This window comes from Toxorhynchites rutilus, chromosome 3 (genome assembly GCF_029784135.1).
Source record: "Toxorhynchites rutilus septentrionalis strain SRP chromosome 3, ASM2978413v1, whole genome shotgun sequence".
NCBI classification, from domain to species: domain Eukaryota; kingdom Metazoa; phylum Arthropoda; class Insecta; order Diptera; family Culicidae; genus Toxorhynchites; species Toxorhynchites rutilus.
In genome coordinates, this window is record NC_073746.1 from 81,840,740 (window position 1) to 81,855,481 (window position 14,742).

General features: G+C 36.5%; 1 protein-coding gene across 7 annotated transcripts in view; it reads right to left on the reverse strand.

Moving 5' to 3' along the window:
- LOC129779778 (uncharacterized) overlaps nucleotides 1–14,742 on the reverse strand; it is a 124,884-nt gene that overhangs the window by 53,737 nt on the left and 56,405 nt on the right. For all 7 annotated transcript variants that reach the window (XM_055787474.1, XM_055787476.1, XM_055787472.1 and 4 more), the window contains one exon: nucleotides 11,359–11,523. In XM_055787474.1, the coding sequence (XP_055643449.1) occupies nucleotides 11,359–11,523 (165 nt within the window). The remainder of the gene's footprint in view (nucleotides 1–11,358; nucleotides 11,524–14,742) is intronic.

Below are 14,742 nucleotides of genomic sequence, written 5' to 3' on the forward strand. Positions count from 1 at the left end.
GTAATAATTGTCACTCATTTAATACCAAATTCTAAATATGCATCACTAAATTTGTTTAGAGCCGTTTCGAAAATGTTTTTTATGTTAAATATGAATGAATCTTCCAATAGAAGAGACGTTTTTCAAGTGTGCTAGAGAAATATAAACCTCTAATGATTTAGAGCTTGGTTGGATACGGAAAACATGTTCGAGTTGACTTATCCCATTCTTACATTCATGAGCAATCGTTGCTAAGCCATGCAACTGAACTACCGTGAAATAGAATGAAAATAATATGTGTATATTACATGACGCTTAGCATACTGGATGCTCGTATGACATTCTAGCAACGAAGATTGTATGACCTAAAGAATGGTTCACTTAATCTTAGTTCGGCGTCTAGAATGTCGATGGAAATATTCTGTCGCAAATGATGAGGTATGCAGTTATTAAATTAGGGTAAAACATCAGTAGTTGTGAGGCTAGCGTGACAATCTCACGTACAAGTCGTCCTGGGTTGCAGTCCCAGTTGTATTCGTTGGGATTCATTGAGGCGAATAATCACAGATCACGTTCTTATTCGGAAGGAAAGCAGAAGATGAGTATTCCGAGTTCTATGTTGATTGATCTAATATATATGGTTTCGATGGAAATGTCTCCATGAAGGTTCGGTTTCGTTGCCCTTATGAGAAGTTTCAGAAGTGTTGGACTTCGTTCAACAATACAAGTCTTCATTTGCCTCTAAAGTGGCGGCAAAACATCTAAGAAACTAATATAAAAAAATTTGTTGGCAACAGTCGAATGATATAACGACATCATCAACATTCGTCTTTGTATATATTAGGCTGTCAAAAAAGTCCTGCGGTATTTCCGCGAGGTGTCGTTGTAAGCGCGTAGTTCTAGTTGTATTCATTGTATCGAGTCATACTATAGCTTGTTGGAAAGGTATTTTTGCTATAGTATGGAAAGGTTGGAAAGGTATAATATAGTCCTTGACAGTGTTTTGTTTGGTTAAGTCGTTCGTGAGTTATAGTGTCGCAAATATGGAGCAAAATAAAGAGAAAATCCGACATATTTTACAGTACTACTATGACAAAGGCAAAAATGCATGTCAAGCTGCCAATAAAATTTGTGCAGTTTATGGACCCGATACAGTTTCCATTTCCACCGCACAACGATGGTTTCAACGTTTTCGTTCTGGTGTAGAGGTCGTCGAAGATGCGCCACGCTCCGGAAGGCCTGTCGTCAAAAATTGCGACAAAATCGCTGAATTAGCCGAGAAAGACCGGCATAGTAGCAGCCGTAGCATCGGCTAAGAGCTGGGGATAAGTCATCAAACCGTTATTAATTGAAGAAGCTTGGATTCACAAAGAAGCTCGATGTATGGGTGCCACACACGTTGATGCAAAAAAACATCTTTGACCGTATCGACGCATGTGAATCGCTGCTGAATCGCAACAAAATCGACCCGTTTCTGAAGCGGATGGTGACTGGCGATGAAAAGTGGGTCACTTACGACAACGTGAAGCGCAAACGGTCGTGGTCGAAGCCCGCTGAAGCGGCTCAGACGGTGGCCAAGCCCTCATTAACGGCGAGGAAGGTTCTGCTGTGTGTTTGGTGGGATTGTCAAGGAATAATCTATTATGAGCTGCTTCCCTATGACCAAACGCTCAATTCGGACCTGTACTGCCAACAACTGGACCGCTTGAAGGTAGCACTCATGAAGAAGAGGCCATCTTTGATAAACAGAGGCCGCATTGTCTTCCATCAGGACAACGCCAGGTCACACACTTCTTTGGTGACGCACCAGAAGCTCCGGGAGCTCGGATGGGAGGTTCTTTTGCATCCGCCGTATAGTCCGGACCTTGCACCAAGTGACTACCACCTGTTTTTGTCCATGGCGAACGAGCTAGGTAGTCAGAATTTAGCCACAAAAGTGGCCTGTGAAAATTGGCTATCCGAGTTTTTTGCCAATAAGGAAGTGAGCTTCTATAACAGGGGTATTATGAAGTTGGCATCTTGTTGGGAACAAGTCATCGAACAAAACGGCGCATATTTGACTTAAAACAGATGATTGTAACTAATTTTATGAACAAATGAAAATTCAAAAAAAATACCGCAGGACTTTTTTGACAACCTAATATTATATTGGCTCATGAGAGATCGTTATCTTCGTGTTCGCCTACATGGAATCGAAACATTTGGATTTTATAGTCACGGTGTAGTAACCAAATTTTTTCCTTTTCATTTTATTCCTTTTCATTTCTCAATAATGAAGGTCAAACATACAAAGTACGTATAATCGTGTTATTTTAAACCATGAATTATATTAGTGAGAAATGTTACAATACCAAAGAATATATCAATCTATTTAATTTAGTCCATTAAATTCGCGGTGTGATTACATATATCGTATCGTTATGAAAGTGCTCCGTTTTTTATTCACGATCAGATTAGGATTTTGCGACATTGTTGAAAGTGTATATTTGAACTCTTTTGAATAAAAACTCATTTGTTTGACATAGAAGTCTTGATTAACACGTTGAGCCCCGAATAGTTCTTGCTACGCTTCCCATTCAGTCCGCATCTTGAGCATTTGCAGATCACCAGTGTTGGTCCCCACTCGTATAGATATTAACTGTATAAAAATAATCAGGAAACTTGGTTGTTTTCAGATGTTTTACGATATGTATAGTTACAAACAAGTTTTTTTATATTTCTATATTTTGTAACTGTCAGTTCAGTGATCACCGTTTTTCTAACGAAAAGGAACCGACAGGGGGCTCAACGTGTTAAGAACAAAAAATGACGCAACTAACAGGATAAGCGTTTCTGTTAGACTATTGATAGTTACACATACCAATTTCAAGGATGAAAAGCCATCTCGATTGTTATTTTTTTATGTTTTAGACATCTGTCAACAGTGTTCAAATCAAAATATCAGAAGTTTTATGCAACCTCAAATTTACTTTTAGTGTGGACTTTCTGCCTACGAACCATGATCTGCGGACTTGTACTGCTATAAACTAAAAAAAATCATTTCAAATATCCAAAGAATTTTGGTGGAAACTTACGTCGAGAATGCTCTCGACTAATCCCAATGTTAAGAGTGGTTCAAAAAGATTAACAGTGGTAATTTCAGTGTTAAATTAGGAACGTGCAAAACCACCGAAAGTGTTTGAAGACGTCGAATCGTAAACTTTATTAAATGAAGACAATTGCCAGAATCAACAATAATTTACAGATTGAATCAATGTTCACCAATCTACCGTTTGTCGACGTTTCAAAGCCATGGCTTAGATTAGATTGGGGAATGAATTCCACATGATTTAAATACTATGCAACAAGATAATCGGACAAAATGGCAAAATTTTGCTTGCCAGACACAAAAGAAATCATTTTTGCATAGGGGTCCGGGTCGGACCGGTGTCGAAAAGTCGATATATTCCATGAATCCCAAGCAGGGCTCGGCAAAGTCATATTCAACTGAGGATAGTCAAGGGACTATGAAGCCATCGGTCATCGCATTCAATCGGAAATTAGTTTTTTCTTCTTCCAGCAGTTTCTCTGTCAACATGAATCAACAGTCATTCGGGCCCTAATGTTCTAACGAAGCTCTGTGCTCATTTCATTCTTCACCATCAAATGGACTTCGCGGCAAATTGAAGTGCTCCCTCGCGATTGAATTCTTTTCTCTCTCTTTATCATGTATGCAAGGATCTGTGTGATACCAATACAAAGAAGCTTGTTTCAGAAATACTGTACAACTGTCGTGTTCAAATTATTTGTTGCTTTTTTCTTTGTCAATTCAAGTCATGTTGACGGCGAAGTAGTCCTAGTCGAAACAAAGCGATGAGAGGAGAGTCGATTTTCATGTTTCGTCTTCGAAAATATTGATCCCAAGATCCCAAACATACAAGATCTATGTTAACCCCGGCTAATCGGGCACTGGTCACTTTGACATGAAGATAATGCTATGTGGTTCAGGAAGGTGTAATCTGGCCACACCGAGCAAGACTGGCCAGGGAACCTTTTTTGGGCCTAAAAAGTAGGTATTTTGTGGCATAAATTACGAAAGAATTGAGGAAAATGTGCAGCTCCCAACGGTCATTTCTTTGAATAATATTTTTGGATAAAAATGCGGATTTTGGACCCCCTAACACGACGCTTAAAACATTCCCGATGGTTCTGACAGAAGATAGATTATGTACGTAGCTTGTAGGATTCTATAACATTTACAATGATAAACAGATTTTTTGAAAATTTAGTTCTCCTTCAATCCGGTGTTACATTCCGGAAAACGTTAGATTCAAATACTTCAAATAATGTAAATAATAATCTTGCAGGATAATTCTGTTTGGTATGTTTTTTTTTGAGGGGTGCACTATGACAAATGTATTGCTAATAATGTAGACGATACCGAAGAACAACATATTTTAGATTTATCATTAAACACAGTTCCACGTAGTATCAAAATGCCAGTTTTGAATCCATTTATGTTGCCAATATCATTAAATTTTGTGACTCTAGTCCTTTTTTATTTTATTTTTTCCAAATATGATACTTATTTTTTATGGACAAATGTGAAATTTGGTGTAGATATAGAGCAATTCCACCCTAAATCAGTCGGCCGCTGGCCCGACCCTCTCCGATTTTTTTGGAAGCTTGGTACACATGATGGGAACTACCCAAAATCACAATTTTCATTATCATATGACTTATTCAAATTACCATTGATTTTTTAAAAGGAAAAATCAAAAAATCAAAAATTCATATCTCCATTTTGGTGAATCCGACACTGTATTACTGTACTGTACGTCACTGTACGTCAAACTTTGTAAAATTGAAAGGGTTTTCCAATAAAAATATTAAAAAAATAGGAAAGGGGGTTTCCAATAAAAATATTAAAAAAATCTCCCGGGAATTGAACCCGAACACCCGACATGATAATTTGAGACGCTAATCACTTGGCCACGAGTGCACACTCTTCTTCAAAATGTTACTTTTTTTTTAAATAATAAGCTAATTCGATCGGTAAAATCCATCAGAAAAATTGCCGAATATGATCACTTCATTTTTCTAATGTTTTTTGTCAATTTTTTTCATCTTATGTATTTTTTTTCAATTTAATTTAATTCACGATTTTTTTTTGTTTTAGTAGTGAATGTCATAATTTAATAATGAAAAGACTTCGGAACTACTGGATAACAAGAATAATTTTCGAAAATATATTTTACTTTCCGAGGCAGATTCAAGAATTTGTCTCGATAAAGCCAACAACAGAAAAATGACCAACGCACAAGCAACAAGATGGCTCAGGTACATCGAAGATTCAAAGATATCCTGGCTATCCAAACGTTCTCATTGAAGCGGGAAAGATGATATCTACTTTTTGTAGACACGGATGATCGTCGGAAAATGTTTCAAATTCATACGTAAAAACGAAATGTTCCAGTTTTCGTCAGGAACGAAGGAAGGAAATTGAGAATGGTCGCTTCGTGGTGTTCTTCATGTATCAACATATATTGATTTAATTTTTCTTTCATAAAATGAAGCTAATTGTTTGACGATTATGAGAGCCCAGAATCGGTGATGGGATGATAAGCACGTCAGTCACTCGGACTGTTTTATTTTGTCGCTAGGAACACAATTCAAGAGGTTAATGAGGATCTCCTCTTCTTCCTCATGTTGGTGGATAAAATCAAAATCCCTCCTTTCTCGATCTATGTTCATATCCTCATATTCTTTGAACCTAATTTTACATTCCTATCCCTGTATCAGCTGCCATGTGGATTCTTCACTTGCCAAATCGATTAACTCCATTTTTTGAATATTATTAAATTTTAATATGAAAGCACCTGATTAGCCCCTAACTGTATATATTCTAAACAAATTTCTTTAATAATTAGTATTAACACCACTAAATAACAAAATCTTTTTAGTGATTGAACAATAAATAATAATAAATAAACATAGAATAATTCATCATGTTGAAACGGTTTTATTTAGCTTGCCCTGTAATTTGCATGTTTGTAACATGTTTGTCTGTAGCTTGTTACCACATAAATAGAAATTTGAACCCCTTCCCGTTGACCGATTGATCTGAAATTTGGAACACACCTTTATCTCTACAGTCATTATAAAACTGCGTATTTCATGATTTTAAAAATCCAAGATGGCGACCGCTACAAAATGGCGGACTACATATTTTCTCAAAACCCCATCAATATGGGTTTTTCCAAAAACCCATCAATATGGGTTTCAAATGAAAGGGATTGACTAGTAGAAAAGAGTCATTTATAAAAAATGCAACTCTAAAATGGCCGCCACCACAAAATGGCGAATTACATGTTTTCTCAAAACAAACCCCTGTAACAAAAAAAAACAATTACTTTTTTAATCGGTTTCATTCAACTTGACCTGTTTGTATGTATGTTAGTATGTATGTAGGGTTGTCCCACATTAATAAAAATTTTACCCCGTTCCTTTTGACTTATTGATCTTTAACTTGGAACAAACCTTTATCTCTGCTGTCATTATAATACTGTGTATTCAATTATCTTGAAAAATCCAATTTAGCCGCCGGTAAAAAATGGCTGAATGACTTGGAGAACACACTATATTATGAACAACATAAATTCAAAAAGGTGTATGAATTTTTATGTAATCCCCTCAATATCCGTATCGATTGGAATTATTTGACTAATAGAACACATTACATAATCAAAATATTCCGAAGGAAATTAGGTAAGAAATAAAAATAAAAAAAAAGTTGAATGTTTCAATTGTAGAGAAGTATACTAATCATACATATTATGTACAAAAAACTAGAAAATAAAAAAAGGAAAAAAAACTTTATAAGTTAAACGGTATAATGTACTAAAAGCTAGAAAATAATTAGGCAAGTAGCAGTTAGTAGTTTTCATATCCTTCCCTTCATTAATCTAGGCCAATGATGAGACTAAAATAAAATCGTGGGGCACGTCGGATTTCCATTATCCACAGTTAGTTGTTTCATCATATGGCCCACGATTTTATTTTAGTCTCATCATTGCCCTAGATCAATGAAGGAAGTGATGTGATAACTATTAACTGCTACTTGCCTAATTATTTTCTAGCTTTTAGTACATTAAACCGTTTAATTTAAAAAGTTTTTATTCCTTTTTTTATTCTCAACAACATCATTTTATGGAGTTAATCGATTTGACAATTGAAGCATCCATGTGTGAAATGGCTCTTTCCGAAAGCCACAATAGGACCAAGTGACCAATTCTTCTGGATTGAATAGATAGTGAATCATATCACTAATCGATAACCTTCAATCTTAAGATTGTCGGAATTCGATCGAAAGAAATCTACGCATGTTTTCGCACGCAAGTATTTGGTTTATTTTCATTAATCAGTATCGCAGAATGACTATATGCTTACAATATTTTGTATTCATCGAAATAGAATCAAGTTACAATTGGTTGAAAATGCGTGGCATCAATTAAGACAATTCGTATCTCTACAAAAAAAACAGGGACTGTCTAAAATAATAATTAATTCCCACGAGTACAATTAATTTCAAAATGTGTCGAAAGTATCCCTAGGAGAAAATTGTTTATATCTTCTTCTTCTTATTGGATGACACTAACGTTCCGAGTGAAATTTTTGCCTTCTCAACTTAGGTAATACCTGCTTCATTTAACACGCCTTGAATGTATTTTGGAGTGGCAAGCTCTAGTATACGCGGGATCACAGTGCAAGTCGGAAGAAATTTCGTTGACGAAAAATCCCCCGGCCAGAACGGGAATCGAACCCGAACCCCCGGCATGATAATGTGGGACGCTAACCACTCGGCCACGAGAGCACCAAATTGTTTATATATATATATATATATATATATATATATATATATATATAAATATATTTAAGAATTCGGCTCCTTTATACTTATGTAACTGAGCCTGTGAAAATAAACGAATTTTAAAAATAAAGAAACCGTTATTGTAGCATCACTAACGGTTTTTTTATTTTTAAAATTCGTTAGTGTCCCTTGTTTGAGAAGCTACCATATTAGAGTGATTACTGGGAGACCGAGTCTCTCCATTGAATCAATTGCTCGAAAGTGCTTAATGATCATGCGTCTCCTTTTTTGACGTGGGACTACGTCTAACTGGAGTATATGGGGGTGAAATGAAAACCCAAACACAGAATATGCAGGAAAAAATGAAATATTCCGAAAGCTTTTAACTAGAACATTTCTTAATAGAACTGAAAGATGTTTGCATCAATGGATAGGAAATATTTCTACGCGTCTATCACAAATAATAACATGTTATTTTCCATGAGATAAACAATTGAATAACTGTAAAATATCAAGCGCTATCTAAACGCCCTAACTGCCAAGTTTTGATTGGCTCGATTGACGGTTTCCCCAACACAGACTTCAAATTCAATGTACTTGTGGAAATCCGCTTTGCAAATATACATGCAAATAAGGGGTATTTTCGTTCCCACTGAGCTGTGTTTCCCTAACACGGACTTCAAAATCAATGTGCCTGGGGGAATCCGGTTTGCCAATACATGCAAGTCGGGAGTATTTTGGTTCCCACCGAAATGTGTTTCCATAAGATGGATTTCAAAACAAAGATGCCTGGGGGAATCCGCATTGCAAACATATGCAAGTTGCGAGTACTTTTGTACTCGCTTGTCTTTGGGCAGACAGGAATAGAAGAGAGTTTGGGAGAAGCCTGAGGAAATCGTCTTTTCTTCCGTTCACATATTTTGGTAGCCCTGGGCATCATATCAAACGTAAAAGGACGGTCATCAAATTTACTTGTAACGGAGTACATAGTCTATTACAATGCATGAATTGATCTTACATCCCAACTATTCAAACTTTTTACTTACAAAGCAATTATGTTGAATTCGAAAATTGTTTCATTCAATCGATAATTCAATCAATACAATACAAATGCTTACTAAGTCAACGATAGTCCCACGTCAACCTTACGGTTATATCATAGATATAACCCATCCATTATTTTTATCAATGCTTTGAACGCAGAGCAGCTCATCGCATTGTTTTATTCATGTGCAGTTCATGGTCTCAATGAGGTGATGAAAATTGGGCATATCGTGCCTTGTTATTTCTTTCAGAAAGGACAGTTGCACAACATTTCCATCAATTTATTTTCCGAGATAAGGTGAGAGAGTAGCGGAAAAAATAACGATGTCCCTGGCATCTCGTAGAAGGGCTCTGTGACATAATTTACTTTACTTCTTCACACGCTCATATGAGAATTTATGACTCGCTGTATATTGTGTGACCCACTTCTTTCTCTTAGCGTCCCCCCGCTCTCTGTCAATTGAAGCTGGGAGAGACACAATGCGTTCGGTTCACGGTGGCAGCAAAAAACAATGATAAACAACAACAATAAACATAGACCGGAAAACGGAAAGAGAGAGAAGGAGCAGGAGTCTTCAGACGAGAAAGTTTCTGAATATCGATATCGGAGGAGAGATAAACACGTAAACTGTCCAACAACATAATAATATAATATCCACAGCGGTACCACACACACACACACACACACGCGCGTTGGAGTGGGATTAGGCGCTTCAAGCTTCTGAGCTTTAATTGGGTTGCTTCGGGGACGATCTAAACGCGGTGACGTCGTCCGGTATATCGAATGTCCTCTCGTAATGGACGTCCGGGAAGGTTTGGTAATGGTTTAATGTGTGTGTTTATACAGGGGTTGATATGTGTGAAGAGAGATAGCAGTTAAATTCGAACAATAAGGACGATCAATATAAGAGGAATCATTAACGAAGTAACGTGGTTTCTAGAGAAGAAGGTAAATGTAGTTTTGAGGAAATAAAGGAACGATAATAAAGAGCTACGGTTGTGTCTTGTAACATAATAAAGTAGAAACATATTGGGGAGTTATTGAAGGAACTGCACTCCATTTTCGAAATGGGTTATTCTTTGTGTATTGTTTTAAGTGTAGTTTGTTGTGTAACATGTGATTTGTTACAATGCAATATTTTTTTGCACACAATATTTTTTAATCAAATCACAATTTTGATGTATACCTTTTTTATTCCTTATTCTTAACTTATTACAATAATTTAGTCCTTATCGTTAAAATGTTAGCCTTATTGTTGATTAATTTGTTCGCTTTCAATCATGGAGTGAAATTTTCCTGCCAATTCAAATGATGGATAATCGGAAACAAAAGGAAACAAAAACTAAAGGAGATTGACTAAATAAACGAATGCAACGATTTGTCTATGACTAAAACTAAGACTAGCAGTTGTGGAAGTATACAACAATGGCGATAAGAGCATTTAGATCCATCCATTGATCCGGTGAGCACCTCGTCTGCTATTCATAGTGATGCCAAGCATACTTCGCGTGGATTTTTCAGTAGAAAAGAGGATTATTACTGAATCGTTGCATACAGTTTGTACAACACTCTGAGAACCCTTTGCGAATGACAATGGTTCATCGAGGAGTTCATTTTTTTGCATCCAACTAACGTCGTATACTCTTGACCTAGCTTTTACGTTGCTCGACAGAGAAAGTGGCTCAGTGTATCGTTTCGTTGGGTAACGAATGGAATTCCAATTTTATGTCTGTTACTTTGAGGGGGTTTGATTGTAGTGTTGCGTTGGGATTCGATTTGCAGTTGTTGTTGTTGTTATTTTGGAATATATCTTCTTGTTTGTAAAAGCCATATGGCAAATGCACCTCATCTTCCAGTGTAGAATAAATATTTACGGAAATATTGAATTGAGTTATTGAATGTCACTCTTATGTTCGGAAACGTTGGGGAAACAACTGGAAACAAACTCACAAATTTGGATTCAATTCGCTAAGAAATGAAGAACTTTGGACTCTTGAACAAGTGTAAACAAATTACTGTGTTGAGAAGATAATGTTGCACAACACCCAGAAAGACCGTTGTTTTATTTGAGCACTGTTGGCTCATTTTCGGTTCATCTAAATGCTTTAATCGCCAGTCTATTCACTAATTTCTTTGATTATGTCATCCTCTAATCAAGCGCATTGACGGAACTAATCGCAAATCATTATCATCTAAGGAATGAGAAGAAATATCTAATTAGTCAGTCAGAGTAAATCGAAGGCAAAACTGTAAAATAATAAAAAATGGAATGGGTGACAGATTTGAAAATGTTCAAAAAACGGAACGCAAATTTTGATTGTGTGTGTTCGAAAATGGACATGAGCGATTTTACATTCAGATGCAGCTTATACGTAACATTAACCAACAATAAAGTAAACTTTCATATAAAAGTAACACTACGGAATGTCAATGGAAGAGCAATGCGAGAGAGAATAATATTGTATATGTGGGCTTGAATAGAAACCTTGTCGGCGATTCATTTTCTTTCACTGCACTGGTCGTTCCATCTGGGAGCAGACTTCGGCTGAACAGCAACTTGGCCAGCGAATCCAGCTTGGCGCTGACTAGCGGTGAACGTTCGGAGTGCTCCGACTCGGAGTTGTCGTGGTCGGAGCTGACCGAGCGGCCCCTGGAAGAGGAAAACAGAACATTACGTTATTTATCTGTGCGGCTGTGAAGGGGATAGTTCTTTGATCCCCTACGAATGTTCGTAATAATTACACATCATCGTGACAGTTGTCAGTATAAATAATCTTAGCGACAGGGATTTTTACAGTCAAATTTAGTACTGCTACACTGAAATAATACAACTGAACAAGTTGGTGTATTGGTAGAATATTTACTGTCAGTTTTGAATAGGCAGCTAAATAATAGCTTAAATAAGATTTTGGATTTCATTTGAATTCGATCTAGCAAATAATAAGTTATCTATATATTTAAAAATGGATTTCTTTCTGTCTGTCTGTCTGATTCTTATGGACTCGGAAACTACTGAACCGATCAACATAAAAATCGGTATGTAGCGGTTTTTGGGGCCGGGGAAGGTTTCCGTGATAGTTTGAGACCCCTCCCCCTCTCTAAGGGGGGCTGCCATACAAATTAAACACACATTTCTGCATTACTCGAGAATTAATCAAGCAAATGAAACCAAATTTAGTATGTGGAGGTTTTAGGGTGCAGTAAATATTTTTACGATGGTTGGATACTCCTCCCCTCTCTCTTAGGGGGGCTGCCATACAAATTAAACACACATTTCTGCATTACTCGAGAATTAATCAAGCAAATGAAACCAAATTTAGTATGTGGAGGTTTTAGGGTGCAGTAAATATTTTTACGATGGTTGGATACTCCTCCCCTCTCTCTTAGGGGGGCTGCCATACAGATGAAACACAAATTTCTGCATCACTCGAGAATTAATCAAGCAAATGAAACCAAATTAGGCATATTGAGGTTTTAGGGTGCAATACATATTTTTATGGTAGTTAGACTTTCCACCCCCTTCTTTAAGGGTGGGCTGCCATACAAATGTAACACAAATTTCTACATTACTCGGAAATTAATCAAACAAATTAAACCAAATTTGCCACGTGGAGGTTTTAGGGTGCAATAAATGTTTTTACGGTGGTTAGATACTCCCCTCCCCTCTCTTAGGGGGGGGGTCTGTCATACAATTTAAACACCAATTTCTACATTACTCGAGAATTAATCGAGCAAATGAAACCAAATTTGGCATGTGAAGGTTTTAGGGTGCAATAAATGTTTCTATAGCCCCCTCTCTAAGGGGAGGCTGCCATACAAATGAAACACCAATTTCTGCATCACTCGAGAATTGATCGAGCAAATGAAACCAAATTAGACATATGGAGGTTTTAGGGTGCAATCAATGTATCTATGGTGATTAGACTCTCCACCCCCGTCTCTAAGGGGGGATAGATACTCCTCCCCCTCTCTTAGGTGGGGCTGCTATAAAAATGAAACACAAATTTCTGCATTACTCGAGAATTTATCAAGCAAATGAAACCAAATTTGGCATGAGGAGGTTTTAGGGTGCAATGAATGTTTTTACGGTGGTTAGAAAAAATGAAGACAAATTTCTGCATAATCCAAAAACTGATCAAGCAAATGGAGCCAAATTTGTATGCGAATGTTTTAGGAGACACGAAACGTTTCCATGGTGAATAGACACTCCTCCCCTCACTCTAAGGCGGTGGGGGACTGTCATACAAATGAAACATTCATTTCTGCATAATTCAAGAACTAATCAAGCAAACTGAACCAAATTTGGCATGTGGAGGTTTTAGGGGGCAAGAAACATTTCTAAAGTGGTTCAACACTGTTTCCACCTTTCTGAAGGGGGGGGGGATGTTTCTATGACGGTGTGACACCCCTCCTTCCTCTGGAATGGAGAGGGGATTCAACCAAACATGACAATTGAAAATTCTCGGACAACTCTGAAGAAAAAAGAAAAAATTTGGAAAATCAAATTCTCATATGTTCTACAATGACATAGTGACAAGTGCTGTTAGCCCATTTGATGTTTGTGCTAGCGAAATTGATCTTTGTTCGAAACTGGAAATGGATTTTAATGTGATGAAACGCACTCCTATATCTTCTTCTATCTATATCAAAAATAAGGATCGCCAGATGTGTTGAAAAGAGCAGAACTCGAGGAAGTCCAATTCCAATTTAGGGCTGTCTTTATTCTATTATATATTCTGTAGAAAACATTTATTCCATGTAACGGAAAAAAAGTTATTTACAAGTGGTTGAGAAATCTTGAACGAGAATTGTGTCTGAAAATAATTTGATATTATAATGATGAGTTTTGTTAGAAATACTAGGAATTTTATAGTAAAAAGGAAATTCAACGGGGTCGATTAGAAGATTAATCAATGAACAGTTCTGCGATTAGACCCATGAACTTGCTCGAAGTAAGAAAACGTGAATGTTTGAAGGTATTGATAAAAAAAACAAATGTTGGGCGGGACGAAGTTTGCCGGATCAACTAGTGTTTAATAAAGCCAGTTTGTTCCAATTGTACCGCCAAAGTGAACAGAAGTGTTAAATAAATTATTCCGAGTTATTAGGCGATCTAAAGTGCCTACTGAATTGTTCTACGTACGTTAGGAATCACGATCATGCCCTAACGTTTATTTTTTTTAATGCTCTTGGTATGAAACATGATTTAAACCAAACTTTTCATACATTTTGCAAATTTATGTTTCTATTGTCTTGTTATAGTGAATCTATTCATTCATTCAATGATATTTCCAGAACATGAACAGGTTGGCTTTTCATTCAAATCTGAAAATGATATTCAGAAAAGAAAATACTCAAAATAATAGAAACATTTATGAAATGGTCTGGCTTTCAACAAAGACACCTGGTATCGACTCCAGAACATTGTTACTGATTGTAATATTATTCTGAATTACTTTACATAAACATAAGTATGTTTTTTTTCTCGATAAAATACACACTGTACCAAATCACTCTGCAAACGGTCCAAATCTCTCCACATCAAATATTAATGTTCAAAAATTATCTCTTTTATTTTATTACACATTTGGTAGATATAATGATCAAACATGATCGATTGAGTGAAAACGAGTGTAGCTCAGTGTACCATGTGACTTTTTCCATTTAGACCGTATTGATTCAGAAATATTAGGCGATTTGCTTAGGGGGTCCAAAATGCCCCCACTTACCCTACATATCAATCCTCCACACGACATGCAATTGCAAGTTGCTAATCTAGCTCTATCATTGCTGATTATATTTTTCAAAACTTCTGGAAGTCAGATTTCCGATTTTTTTTTATCAAAACTGAAATAATTTTTAAAATTTT